This window comes from Pseudochaenichthys georgianus, chromosome 1, assembly GCF_902827115.2.
Source record: "Pseudochaenichthys georgianus chromosome 1, fPseGeo1.2, whole genome shotgun sequence".
Classification (NCBI taxonomy): domain Eukaryota; kingdom Metazoa; phylum Chordata; class Actinopteri; order Perciformes; family Channichthyidae; genus Pseudochaenichthys; species Pseudochaenichthys georgianus.
In genome coordinates, this window is record NC_047503.1 from 4,591,564 (window position 1) to 4,607,023 (window position 15,460).

The 15,460-nt window shown below is 44.5% G+C and overlaps 1 protein-coding gene across 1 annotated transcript in view; it reads right to left on the bottom strand.

The window, feature by feature from the left end:
- Positions 1 to 15,460, bottom strand: part of rims1b (regulating synaptic membrane exocytosis 1b) — a 94,577-nt gene that overhangs the window by 31,347 nt on the left and 47,770 nt on the right. The window contains exons 3-4 of the mRNA XM_071203500.1: positions 9,573 to 9,874; positions 7,941 to 8,827 (exon numbers count right to left, since the gene is read on the bottom strand). Of these exons, the coding sequence (XP_071059601.1) occupies positions 7,941 to 8,827; positions 9,573 to 9,874 (1,189 nt within the window). The remainder of the gene's footprint in view (positions 1 to 7,940; positions 8,828 to 9,572; positions 9,875 to 15,460) is intronic.

A 15,460-nucleotide genomic window follows, 5' to 3' on the forward strand; every position in this document is an offset into this window, starting at 1 on the left:
CTCTATAACCCGATGAGCCCAATGTGAGGAAATTACTCTGAATGCTGCGACGCAGCACCTGAGATTACTTCCAAGAAGTTGTTCACTTTCTCAATTTTTTACGTTTAACGTTATATTCGTTCGGTACACTTCGGTACACACGTGTACCGAACCGAAGGGCCCGTACCGAATAATTTCGGTACGGGTACGTGTACCGTTACACCCCTAGTATCCACAGTCAATACATACAGCATATGTGGTATCAGTACATAAGTGCTATTGTGCAATATAGCTGGCAGCCACCAGTGGCAAAACTGAGAGCCCTGCAGCTGAGCAGCGTTGTAGTCGCGGACGAGCTACAAACAGGAAGTGCCCTTGTCAATAAAGCAAATTCTGATTTTGGTAGAGGCCACAATATGGAATACATCCTGGAGGTCTGTCCCCCTTCTATAGAGCGGTACAGGAATGAGTCCTAAGACCCGGTAATGAATTAGAATTGTATAGCTTCCGGTTTCCTCGTCTCTAAGTCAGAGTCTTTTTTTAACCTGTGGTTGCGGTTAGACACCTGAAACAGGATCTGTGGTTAACACACGCTGAAGAGTACGTCTGGCCCTATGACGGCACGTAACTGACATACGTTTTAGCACCTCCGTTTGGCCACTTTTGCTGCAACAAACAGCGTGTTCCTTGGGGATTGTTAAAAACTATGGATGCACCGATACAGACGATGCCAGACATCGGCATCGTCCAATGTTCGCCCTATTTACTGTCATCGGCACATCTGCAAATGAGGTGACATTCACCAAGGTTTTGGTTTTTTCCGGCGCTCCGACTTTGGCCTGCATCAAGAAAAACGAAGAAACAGAATGTCAGCCGTGTCGGACTGTTTCGCCCAGAGATCCGCGATTTGCAAAAAGTATTCCTTTGATGTTATAATAACGATCTTGCTCAGCCTTTGAAACTGTAACCATTTTGTGCGAACAAATAAATAATATTAATAACATGTCTGCGCAGATTCATCTTTAGTCAAGGGCAGCCCTAGGCTAAGGTCTGAAGACTTAACATGTTTTTATAATGAAGATCTATTTCTTTTTCTGGCAGAAAGTGGAATGAACAACAGTGGAATAAAATTACATTAAAACGTCGAAATCCACCAAACTGTTATTCTTAACAGCGGCAAACATTGGTGCAAAATCCCCACACCAATGTAAAAATGTGTAATAACTGTATTGATCACAATCCACGTTAACACGTGTTACTTTGCAAGGCAGCTAATATACTGTTATAATGTCCAGTTAAAGCAATGGCCTCCCTGTCGTCAACTTCAGTGACACACTTCATTGTGGACGGACAAGATTTCTCCAAAAATTATAAAAGCATGTTACAATGTAAATAAAAACTAGGTTTGCTCCGAAAAGAAAACCTGTTTCCACTTCAATGCATCAGTACATACGGAACACTACAGTTCAACTCAAATCATACTCATTTTGGCAAATGTAGGAATATCTCAAACACAAACCCACCCACCCATCACTTCAGGGGACATTACATTGACTTACATGCATTTCCTAGAGACTTATCCTAACCTTAACCATAACCAACACATGCCTAACCCTAACCCTAACCCTTAACCTTAACCTTACCCTAACCTTAATCCTAACTAAGTCTTCACCCTAAAATTAATGATCCCCCTCATGGGGACCTCCCATTTGTCCCCATAAGGGAGGCGAGTCCCCACACGTGACTATATAAACAGATGTAGGTCCCCACAAGTATAGTAATGCTAGTACACACACACACACACACACACACACACACACACACACACACACACACACACACACACACACACACACACACACACACACACACACACACACACACACACACACACACACACACACACACACACACACACACACACACACACACACACACACACACACACACACATACTCACAACCCACAATAGAGGCTAAAATGCACGAGGACAGTGTCATCCCAACAGCAGACGTCTTCTCCCATGTTCTAGGAACCAGTATCACCCTAGTGCTCTTCTCTACACCACAGAAGAGAGCCAATGACCTGGATCACTCTCTGTTTCTATTTCCACAGAGTCAGACCTGCTGTCATGAAAGTCCCAGAGACACGCTTGTATATCCGGTGGGTCCAAACAGGAACCACGATGTAAACACTGTTAACAATGATCCTGCTAGGAGAATGTGTGGAACATATACACAACTGTTTCTGCTGGAAATGATACAATAATATCCTCCTATGTCCGTGTTTAAATCAAATGTCTTGTAATGGCTTGTAATCCCAGCTGTGTGCACGCAGTGGCTCGATGCTCTGCATTAAACTCGTGTAGTGAACGGCATTTCTAATATAGTTGACATAATGAGTCAGGTATGTTGTAAATTCTGAATCTTGTAAATGTCCTGTTTAACTTTAGATTTGTTTTACAAAAATATAAAATAAACTAATGCTGTATACACTTTGAATGTGGCTGGGCTTTTTAGCCTTATTGTTATGACGATCTTTTGATGATGACTTGGGGGAGTGGAGCCATTAAGCTTTTTTATGTTGACAGTTCAATCTGTGACTGTAATCCAGTGGAATGTGCACACCGCCCATTCTGCTGTTATAGCTCTTCACCGTATGCATCGCTCAATATTAAAGAAGCCTATGCTTATCTGTAAGACAGACACTTGATCATTTGATACAACATAGATATGTGTGCTTGCTTTATAAAACACTTACCACCAGGTTTCACTGTAAACATTACATTCCATGTCACTTGTTAGACGCTTTTATCCAAAGCGACGTACATACATTCAGTACTGTGGACAATCCCCACAGGAGCTATAGGGTGAAGTGTCTCAGGGACACAACGGCATGCTGACTGCAGTGGGACTCGAACTTGCTATCCCCTGATTCGAAGTCCAGCACACTATCCACTGAGCCATAGCAATGAATATCTGAAGTGCTTTGACAAAAAATACATACAAAAATATCATCTGTGGAAGCCGTAGTACTGTAAAAAGCACGACCAATCATCTGGCCCGGCTAAAGTAACTGGATGGCCTACCTGCCTGTCAGCCTTCCATCTGTGCATAAACTTATCTCGTGGTCATGTGTGCGTTCGTGTGTGTTGGAGGAGGGGCTCTGGAAGGAAGTGGCAGATTTACTCCGGTCGTGTATTTTCAAATTCTAGCGCACTCCAGCTGGTTCCTCCAACATTACCTCCCCCACCTTTAAGTGTTTTTAATTGATATGTCTATGTATGAGTGGTGGGATAAAAACAATGTGACATTGTGAGAGGGGTCTCAGAGGGTGGAGAGCCTACAGAGATGTATGTTGAACATTTTATTATAACTTTATTTACCCCTGTCAGCCCTTTCGTATGTCTCTCAAGTCTCAATATAGAATAAAGAGGTGTTTACTGCTGGATCTGCTTGTACTCCAGGGTTGCCAACTCTCACGCATCTGGCCTGTGACACACGCTTTCACTCTCAATGTCACGCTCTCACGCTGTGCAAACTATTCTCACGCCAAAAACAAGATGAACCGGCGATCGTCTTTGGTTGGTTATAATGTGGAGTTGACAGCTGCTCAAGCTGTCGATCCGCCCCCACCACTCTTAACAACGTTAACAGACAGCAGAGCAGTGGGAACCGGTTGGTCGATCCCGACCCGTATTGCGCATGCGCAGATCGAAGATCCAGCAGAAATGATACAAAGTAAAAGTCTGCTGCTTATTGTTCTACTAGGCCACAATAGAGTCAAAGAGTATATGAGAGTGTGTTAATTAATATATTTGGCAGTTTGGAGTAAGTCTGTAGATTTGTTTGTGTGTGTGTTTCATGTATAGGCCTCTCACGATAATTAATTTTGTTGGATACATTTTCCCGGAAATTATTGTCGGCACCGTTGTATGACCATTTTAGACCACTGACATAATGATAATAGATAATAATGATTCAAGTACATCCTTTCAAACTGCTAGTCACATCCTCATGTAAATGGAACTTTATCGAGTTCATTTTGATTTATCGTAGGATAAGTCAATGAATTGCTTATCGTGACAAGCCTATACACACACAATACAACAGTGGAAACAAACATGTGTTTGACTTTCATTAGTGAATGAAACTTTGTGCCCTTTATAGTCTGTGTCCAATATTGTGTATTTGTATATCCTATATATATGCTAAGGTCCCGCTACTGACACGATAGCAGTCATTTAGTGCAGTGGTTCTCAACTGGTGGGTCGCGACGAGTGGGTCGCGGATGTGTGAGTGAAGAAAAAAAATTACAACAAAAAATAAAAAAAAAATTGGGGGGAAAGTCAAACTTTTATTTTGAAGGCCCGATTTTCTAACGCTGTGCAAGCAGTCGGCGTTTGACTGGAAGTACCGGAGACCATAAACGGTTTTGAAAACTTCTGTCACGTAGTGATCATCTTCTCAATAAAATATCTTTGCTGATGTTTTTTCGAGTCTTCTGGCCAATCAGAATCAAGATTGTTGCCGGAAGTCCCCACGGAGAATAACTTTGCGGTAGAACTATTTTTTATCCCTCCATGGTTACAACTTCAGATAACAATAATGAAATATGACCCCCGGGCCCTTTCTCATTTCATCAAATCCCCCTCCTCGACTCCTCTGTCCTCCGGTAGTGACCCGGAAATGAATTTTAGCGCGCCATGTTGAAGGACATCCCATTTCTCTAAATGCACGTCGAGGACCGAGCATCGAGGAGGCTCTCTGGAGGAGCTCTAACCGAGGAGACACTGATGGGTCCTCCACGGCTCCTTCGCGGATGCATTTCCGGGAACAGAGATGTTTCAAAGAGTCGTGACGCACGGCCGGACTTATCTCAGCCAATGACAGCTCTGCATGCATCCCCTGGATATTATTTTAGAAACTGCTTTCATCGCGACGCGATGTTTACAGAGAGAACAGCTGTGAGGTCCTTGCAGAAAGCAGAGCAGTGTGTATAATATATATCGCTCAGTATAACAGGCCTACTCTCTTTATTTGCTTTAGTTTAGTAGATATCTACAAACAAAGAGTCGATATTTTTCTAAAACCATTCAGTGCTTCACAATAAAATACACAACGGCTGTAGCCTGTTTTAGGAGCTGTATGTGCGTGTGTGTGTGTGTGTGTGTGTGTGTGTGTGTGTGTGTGTGTGTGTGTGTGTGTGTGTGTGTGTGTGTGTGTGTGTGTGTGTGTGTGTGTGTGTGTGTGTGTGTGTGTGTGGTACAGTGTGTAGGTGTGTGTGGTACAGTGTGTGCGTAGATGCAGCGGACAGACAGGTCTGTTGGTTTGGTGTCCTCTGCTTACTTTTAATACTTGTAAATACAACTTTTGGCCCGTAATTTATTTTCCTTATTGTAGCGACCAAAGGGGAGAGGGGGGGGATATATCCAGTCTCTGATAGTGTTACGAGTTATGAGAGTGCTCTGTTTGATTCTGAAATTGTATTTATTTATATAAATATATACACATATATATGTGTGTGTGCGTGTCCGCATCTGTAGCCTGTTATTGTCTCATTATACCGCACTGTGAATGAATCAAAGTAAATATATAAGTCATCATGAACACATCTGTCCATCAGACAGAGGCTGCTGTGCCTTCTGTCATCATTAATGGACGTCTCTTTAAAATGACCGCTCAGAGGAGAGGAGTTCTCATTTCTCTAACCGCCTGCTGCTTCCCCTCCTCTCTCCTCGGTTCCCCTCCTCGGCTCCTCCGCTCGCATCTCCTGTGGGCGGGACTAAGTATCGAGGATAGGAGTCGAGGAGGGGAGTCGAGGAGGGGAGTTCGAGAAATGAGAAAGGGCCCGGGTCTGATGACTGACAGGTCACAGAACAATGGGAGCTATCTACCCTTACCCACCATTTAAAGTAAGTCACACAGACTATCTCCTCTTTACTCTTCTCGCAAACAAACAATGGCATAACATATTATTAATATGTCGGGTAGTAATAGATTTATTTATTTTCTTCTCAGAGAGTACCAGAATGCATAGTTTATGTTCTCCTGCTGGGGTTGGGTTTTCAGCATGCGTGCCTTTTTATATAGTTCAGCTTTGATTCCATCATCTCATTAAACCTTTTTTGAAAGCATACTTTAGTTCTGTGAAGGGATATAAGGGATATATGCACTGTACACTATTAATATTGTATGCTGAAAAGCGCATATATTACAGCAGGTTTTTTTGTTGAATAGATTTGAGTGCTTCAAAATGTTGGGCCGCGATGTATTGACCAAGTAAAAAGTGGGTCCCGAGGCCTGACCAGTTGAGAACCACTGATTTAGTGCATATGTGTAATTAAACCCATGATATCAAAATGTCACCAGCCAGGTACCCCAAATTGGCAACCCTGTTACTCAGAATGGTGACATTTCGTTCTAAGCTTTCCACCAAGTAATACCATATTTAAGATTGTTTTACCATTGATTCCAAATAACGAGAAAGGGATATCTCAACAGTGAACAGATGGACAGCCGTTGTAACTGGTTTGAAACCAGTGCTTTGTGAGGTGGCCAATGCAATAACGAACAGAGTGCTGAAGCACTCTTGACTCAGACTCACAGACTCTTGCTGAGTGCTTGTCCTCTGTTATTCTCAGCTCTTCATGCAGAAAGCTTGTTTGTAATAAAATACTCAGCTGACATCAAACCCAATATGTAAACATTGAATGAAATGCCATTTATTCTAAACGCGTGATTGAAACAGACCTCATGAAACATCTAAAAAAGGACCAGGTCACTTAACTTGATGCATCTATAGAGAAACATCCGGCACATTATCCAGCAGCCATTGCTTTATGCCACAGAGGAGAGCAATACGAGACATCCTGTGGTGAGGCCCAGCTAGCTAAAGAGTGAGCTAATAATCCCAATCCACACCATCTACCCATTACCAGTCCCTGAGTTACAGTAATCTGGATTAAAACATCTGGAACAGCCCTTTCTGTGACTAGTGAGGGATAAACTGACTGCACACTCTACCCACTGCCTCTGGACCTGAGACCTGGTCCCGTGGCTCGTCCTACGGGCTAGCATCGCCTCGCTAACAGCTGTGAGCTGAAACATGCAAAGGTATCCAGAAACCAGCGGTTGCGATGCAGCATGCAACCGCCGCCCAGCTTGATTTCAGCCGGTGGTCCGTGGCTGGCTGGTGCAGCTGGCTGTTTGCGAGGCTTTACGTAGCATGCGAGCCACTGACCTAAATCCACAAATCTGCTGGTCTCAATCACAGGAACTCTCCAAACAGATGAGAGCTGTGCTGGGAGGAGCCGGGAGGAGCCACCGCACAGTGGAGATGACACGGTGATAGTGATTCACTGTGTGCTGGGCGGGTGCTTCATCCTATCGCTTGTTTTACACTAACAAATTAGAATGCTTTTTCACACAATATCGTAATTCCACTAACAAGGCTATTTTAGATGCCACGGTTAGGGAAATGTTAACGGGGAAAGGGTAAAAAGGGTTTATTATGTTGTTGTACAATGATTTCATGTTTTTAATCTATCCTTACCGTGTCTGTCTGATCATGCGTCTAATCTTTCTATCTTTCAAAGAATCAGCCGTGGGTCGATAAGCAGCAACAATTAGCTGGTGACGCTAACCCTGCCCACCCTACACTGGGTACACAGTGGGTGATGCAGGCAGAGCTGGAAAGTGCTCTTGTGAATGATGAGCAAACAACTTCCTCAGAGACCAAACATGAGGTCATTTATGATGCAGGTGGAGAGGATGAGGGTCGTGTCTGCAGAATGAGCATGTGAGCGAGTTGAGAGTTGTTGAGGAGGGTACAAAGAGAGCTGAGGCAGCTTCTGCAGATATAAGGAACAGTGTCTAATATGAGGACATGGACGACAGCAAACAGCGGTGGATAGATGTAGCTCCGTAAGCTAGCGGAGTGAGCACATCTGTCTGACTGACCTTTCTCGCTGACGCTTTCCATGTCCACGTCCTCACAGCTGGTGTACTCGGGCGTGGAGCCGCCTTCCTCCTCTGAGCTGCTGATGGACATCTGCCTCTTGTTGACTCCGCGCTTGCTCTTGTATGACCGTGGAGGGGGCGGCCGCAAAGACTCCGACTGGTCCGAACTCTGAGAGTCCTTCCTCAGCAGGTTGTCCCCACCCTTAACCCTTGGTGTCCGTGTTGTATCGGGCTCCAGGTGGCCTTTGTTCGGGCCCCAATCTGGAGGCACCGGTCCCCCAGGTTGGGGTCCTGATCTCACTCCACCTCCTGCAGGCAAAGTTCCCCCTCCAACCCCCACGGTCCTATCCACAGAGTAGGCTCGGTGGTTCTCCAGGAGGGCCTTGTCCCCCTCCCCACCCCTCCTGGCCAGACGGTTCTCAGGCACCTCCCCTCGTCCCCCTCCTCCTTCCCCAGGTCCCAGTCCCACCTCGTTGATAGCCAGATCGCTGTGTCGCCGTTCATGGCGGACCTTGGATACCTTAGCGTGCATGCGCATCTCCTGCTCCTCCTTCTGTGGTTTCACAGGGTATCGTGCCAGGTTGGGATCACTACGGTAACGGTTCTGGAACTCCTCCTCCCGGCGCTGGCGCTCCCTCTGCTCCTCGTCCTCTGGGCGTCTCCGGTGCGACTCTGAACGACCCAAGTTCCCCTCCCCGTCCTCGTAGTCCTGAGAGTGGATCTTCTCCAGCCTCCGTCCTTCTCCTAAGCGTCTGTCGCCTCTTTCCCCAGACACCACTCGCTCATCCAGGGATGACTGAGAGGACAGCTTCCCTCCAGGTCTCCGGCCACTGCCCCGCCCCATGCCTCCTTTCCCATTCTGTTCATGGAGGGAAACTGGCCTTTTCCTGTATGGGAAGAGGATTCATTATACCAACATGTCATACAGTCTGACCGGCCTTTGGAGAGAAATATAAGTATTTCATTTCATTTCACTGGACAAGATCTTATTCTATTCACATGTATACTGTATAGACTCCCGCATTTAATTCACTTTCTCAGCATTATTAAGCTAAATGTATTTATTTATTTCTGTATATAGTTGACTTCATCTGCATTACTCGCACATTGGTCTGCAACATAAGCTGCACCATTGTATTCCAACCCATTTGTATTTAATTGGTCACTTGTTTTATTGTTCTAAGTCCCACACTGTATATATTATGTTACATTGTTTTGGGCGTGGGACTTAAGTTTGTATTATTTCCAAACCTACACTGTAGTTACTTTGTATATGGCAATAAGTCCTTTGGCTCTTTGAAGATGAAAACATCCTGTGCTAAGAACTAACCATTGTCACTTTTTCTACACATAAAACTACTAACTGACAAAACTACTTTCTAAAATCACTCTGCCTCAAAATGGATTGAGCGTCCCAAGATCAGAATCTGTGACCTAGCGTCTCAAATGGTTCAGCTGGAAATACATAGATCTATTTTTTTTTTATACGCCAGGGATTAAAAAACAACAGATCAGATTTAGCAAGCATTCCTAGCTTTCTGGGTTTTGACAAATCATGGTTACCATTCTCAATGCCTTTTATGTTCATCCAAATAGGTACATTTGTAAAATATCGTGTTGTTAGCGCCTTACTTTTCTCGCGGTGGTTCACTTTGGGTCCGGGAGCCGGGCATGGTGTCCGCCCCCTTGGCAGCAGGGACACCGGTGGGGGGCTGCGTCCCGTCCGGCGGACCTGCGTTGGAGTTGGTGATGGAGGGCGGGGCTTGGGACCTGGAGCGGAGTAGCTTCCTGTCCCGCTGGGCCTCACCTCCAATGGCTGGGATGTCCACGGAGCTGCCCCGGCTCCCAGGCTGCACCCCCGACCCCGAAAACCATTCTCCTGATTTGGTGAGAATCTCTTGCTGTTTACGGCACAGGTTGCATACCCACATTACCTACAGGTTGAAAGGAGAGCAGCATTAGAGTAGTATTAAAGAATGACATTATATTAATAGAATACCTAAAAGTGATAGGGCATGCCTTTGATACAAAATCACACAACATACATTTATTTTAACATCTACCCCAAACAAATGTTGAACACCTTTTATAGCTCAGATGTTGGAAAGCGGTCCTTTCTCCTCCTTCCTTTGCTACAGCTAATCAAATGTAAGATATCACTCAGACATGACAGACTGTTCCAACATATCCACTTTCTGTGAGCCCAGTGCCCATCTCCAGAACCCCCAGAGAGGTCATGTTGCACCTGCCCGTCGGACTATTGATGTCAATTCTATTGCTTTTTCTACATCTTTAACACATCAATATTATTTTGTATGTGTTATGCTCATGTTGGTGATACAATAAAAAATATCAGTCTGTAGAGGGCTAAAAATAATGCTGTAGTGGAGGAGGGGGAAGGGAAAATGTAATCTAAACGGTACGATATTGTTTTAATCCAAACAGAGAAAGCTCAAAGCCATTCTAGTGCATCCTCTTTGCACATTAAATCATTCTGTCATTTAGATTCTATGAAATGCACAACATTGGATGACTACAGCCATACAGTCACCATGATAACATTTCATTCTTCCTCTTCTAAATCAAACCCTATAGACAACATCAAATACTCACATGTAGCCATGGCTACTGAATATCCCCTCACTTCCACGGTACACAAACAGGGTTTATCTCCCTCAGTATTTATAATCCCAACGATTTATAGTCCGAGAACAAATCCAAAGCAAAGAGGAAACACGGTCGTCCCTTGTATTCCACTGCAGAGCCTTTGGCCGAAGTTGAACAACTAAAACACCTCTGGGACCTCCGGAAACCCCAACATGTTACTCCTTGACGGCCACTGTGACGGAGTGTTAGCAGTCAGTTTAGCAGTTAGCCTTCGGAGCGCCAAAGCACATTCATCATGGCCTGATTGAATCCCAGTTGGCGCACGTCCAGACTAATCTCAAATAAATCAGCTGTCCACACGGCCCACAGCTGTTGGCCAGCAGCCCAGCCACACACTACACCCTCCCTCTCTCTCCCTCTCTCTCTCTCTCTCTCTCTCACTTTCTCCACATCTTTACCTCAGCTGGGGGAGACAGCTTAGCAGTGGCCAACAATCCTTTCAGCCTCTCACCATATTTAAACTCATCAGATGACAACGGCAGCTCACAATTCAAAAACTTCTAACCAACAGGATACCGCTCTTGCCTCATTCATCCCCCTCAGGCTCATTCATCCCCCTCAGGCACACCCAGGTGTCTTCACAACTGTTAAAGTTCAACCTGAAGAAGTCGTTTTTAATAATGTATTGTTTAGAACTACAATTCTGGTTCTGTTGCAAATTTGAGGCTTTGTTTTTTTAAGGATCTTGACATGTTTTACAAAAAATGTTTTGACTTTTAACCAAACTTTTGAAATGGTGTGAGGTTTCAACAGGCCCGGTTCCAGAACAAAATGACTAAGGGTGCATCTGAGATTAGAGAGGGTGCAGTGGTAAAGTGCTATTTTCATAAGTGGGGAATGTACCTAACACCCTCTATGGGGGTCCTCATCTCCTCTGGGGGGGTCCGGGGGCATGCTCCCCCGGGAAGATTTGTTTTTAAATATTGACGTTAAAAGCATCAATCTGGTGCACTTTGAGAGCAACATTAAGAGATCTATGGATCTATGTGCTCTTTGCTTGATCATGCCTTCCCAGTCCCTTATCACATAGCCTATAAGAGCATGGCGCCAGTTGTTGTAGCCAGTTGTGGTGAAGGCATCTGACTTACTTGAACCGAAATGTCTACATGCATAGCAGAAGATGGCATCTTTTTTACATGAATATTCCAGCCAATCTCTGTTTTGAAACCATGAGCAGCAAAATGAGCGCCTTACCCCACTGTACAGGCGAGTTGGGTACTTTTTTAAATATACCTGGGCAGGCTCTGTTTTGCCGAGGTCCTCTGGCACTTGCGGGCCGCCGAAGGGTGGCGGTGTTTGGGGTAACGAAGACGGCTGTGGCTGCTCCGCCTCCGTGGGCGAGGCGGGCAAAGCCGGCGAGTCGGGCAGGAGGACGTTACAGTAACGTAATGTCCCCATGATCTGAACTGTTATTACCTGCAGTAGATGCAGTGTATGCTGGCGATAAGGGCTGGTTGTTTTAACCATTTTCTGATCCATCATTGACTGCTGTGTAAGCACCTTGCAGATGATGAATGTGCAGCGGCATCGGTCACGCGCACCTGACATAATAACGTTACTTACCGTTTAAATTGATCAAATAAATGCAGCAGACAATGCTATTCAACCACAATTACAATTTATTTTATTTCAACTATATTCTTCTTCTTCTTCTTCTTCTTCTTCTTCTTCTTCTTCTTCTTCTTATTATTATTATTATTATTATTATTATTATTACTACTATTGTTAGTAATAGTAGGCAAAATGTAATATTTTTCACTTTTCATTTTTTTTAAAATGAGGGTGCATAACGACTCAACTGAGGGTGCAATGCACCCTTATGCACCCCCGTAGAACCGGGCCTGGGTTTCAACAGTTGACGCTACAGACAAATTCCAGAAGGCACTCAAAGGTAATTGAGCAGGACTGGTATCAATCTGAGAACCCATCAGTTATCAGTCTGACAAAGATTTAAACATATTTACGGGTTCTGGCGTGTAGAAAAGCTAATTTCCTTTGAGCAAGATATCTTTTTGGTATTGGTATGGGGCATTGATGGGCAGTAGTGTAGATATTCTCAGACCCCACCCATCCTTTGTATTGATGTTTAATCAGCAGCCGGAAGTCCTGGGAGAATCCATAGGCTGCTTTGCTACACGCCGCCAACTAAGAGGAGTACATGCTCTTATCCACAAGCTTAATCCTTGAATGAGAGCATCCTCTGGGAAGAAACGCACATCATGGGGCGACTGTTCATGGCCCGGTGTGTTTTCTCAAACCAAGTAGAGACGTTAAAAGCAGACCTCATTTTCTAATGGCACAATTCCATGTGTCTGTGCTCTAAAGCCTACACTGCAGATGGGGGAGGGGAGTAAACAATGAAGAAGTTATAGCAACACACTCTCATTCCCTAAGCGTCCAGGAGCGACATCTGGTCAGTGTCCGGGGCGTCCAGTTAAATGGACTGTACTTATATAGCGCTTTATCCAGTCGTTAAGACCCCTCAAAGCGCTTTACATACTACATGTCGTTCACCCATTCACACCCATTCATACAGAGCAGTGTACCTAACTCTAGGAACTAACATTCACACACATTCACACACCATTGGCCATGCCATCGGGAGCAACTCAGGGTTAAGTATCTTGCCCAAGGATACATCGACATGTTGACTGCATGGGCTGGGATCGAACCCACAACCTTCTGGTTGAAAGACGACCGCACTCCCTCGCAGCCACAGTCGCCCAGTTGTGACGCTCCTAGGCTCCTTCAGCGTCATAAAGGGACGCAAATAGCTTTCAACTGATTGCAATGTATTCCCATCTGCGTCGGGATTTGACGCTCATGGAAGCACGACATTCGTTTGTGTCGGCTGCCCTTAAAGGCAATGTGAGCATCCATTCCCATTGGATAACGGAGAATTGTACACCCGGAAGTAAGTATTCCTCTTACTGTCGATTGATTTTACAGTGATATCTGCACTACTCATCGACTAAAAAACACCAGATTATCCTTGTTAATTACACAACATTGATTGGTTTAAATTGTGTGCAATGCTTTTGTATTTTTCCCCTTCGATTCGGAGAAACAAATGTTTTTTCGGAGTAAAGGATGGCAGAAGACACTCAGTGATGTACCTGAACGCGTTCAATGAACGATCGTTCATGAACGCGTTCATATTTTGGGCGAACGTGAACTGAACGTACTGTATTTCCGCTAGATGAACGTAATTGAGAACGCGTTCATTCTCAGCGCTGTATAACGGCGTTCAAAAGTGCGTTCATTCTCAGCACTGTATTATAACGGCGTTCAAAAGTGTGCCAGATTTCATATGCCTTTCAGCCGAAAACCCAGTTAAAACACACCGTAAACAGGCTTCAAAATAATGCGGAAAACCACCCAATCTGGCAACAGCAAGCTGCCTGTGACGCGTACGCGCCTGTCACCCCTGGCTGTCGCACTAAAATATAAATATACTAAATATATCAGACTCCTCGCAACAAACAATGTGGAACCGCGGAACCGGCGAGCATTGAATGAATGAATGAATGAATTAGTATGGACGAAGCCGAGAGCAGCTGCAGCAGCACTTGCTCAGAGTGAGACTCTATGGCAGGGGTGGGGAACCTCCGGCCTCCGTCCGTATACGGCCCGCGAGACAATTTGGTACGGCCCTCGAGGTAATTTATAAACACACGCAAAAAATAAAAAAATGAAAGAAATCTAGACCGCAAAACAATTAAACAAGCGAGTGCCTGTTTTTCCTGGCCAAGGTCAGGGTCCTTGAACACAACACGAGCCTAACGTGTCATCACGTGGTATATGTCTCGACTGACAGGGGTGCAGTTCTGACGGAGAGCACCAGAACGCCACTCCAGCACTTCAGAAATTGCAGTACCGATAAGTCCATACACATGCCGCAGTTTCTGCGTGTCTGTGTCTTTAGTTGAAAGCCCAGTGGCGATCTGCTCATCTGTCATTCTGATCAGACAGTCAATAACTGTGTTGTTATCATTAGCATCTGGTAAGCTAGCTATGCTAACGAATATAAGAAGCTTTGTCTACAACCAGTGAGGTAAAGGCACATCTTTATATGATCATTTTTAAAGTTATAAAAAAAACAAGAGAATAAAGTAAACAGGTATAAAATACTATATGACAGTTATTAATAAAGAAGAATACAGTTTGAAAGGGGAGTGATTTGTCAAATATCCATACATTAAAAGAAAATCTGCTTACAGTTGTGTTTGGGTGTTGAGAGATGTGTCCATAGATCTCCTAATGTTGCTCTCAAAGTGCAACAAATCTTCCCAGGGGAGCATGCCCCCCCGGACCCCTCTAGAGGAGGTTAGGTCCCCCCCACTTAAACCATGTTCACATGGATAGGAAACTAAATACATTTGCACACATCTTGTGTCCATATCTTTCTGTGTTGGTGGTCACGCCACACCCTGCACGTGCATGCATACGCGAGTCATGGTGAGATATCTGGATTAGGAGGTTGCTTTTTCTTTGCACAGAATGAAATGAATGAGTTGTGATTTTAGTTTTTTTAAGCAGAGGTCAATAACTTGTACGGCCCTCTGAGGATATTGTAAACATTGAAATGGCCCATTAACATCGTACAGGAGACAAATAATAGCTCGCAGCAACGTATTGAAAAAAGAACTATAAACTATAAATTAGTTCATTTTTGAAACCATGAACTTTAGTTCAACATTTTGAATTATGAACTATGAACTGAACTAGTTCATTTTAAAATATGTGAACTGTGAACTGAACTAGTTCATGTAGAAAGTGAACTTTCCCAACACTGAAGACACTACACTACCCAGAATCCCCAGCTATCGTTTGGACTACACCATGTGCTCTGT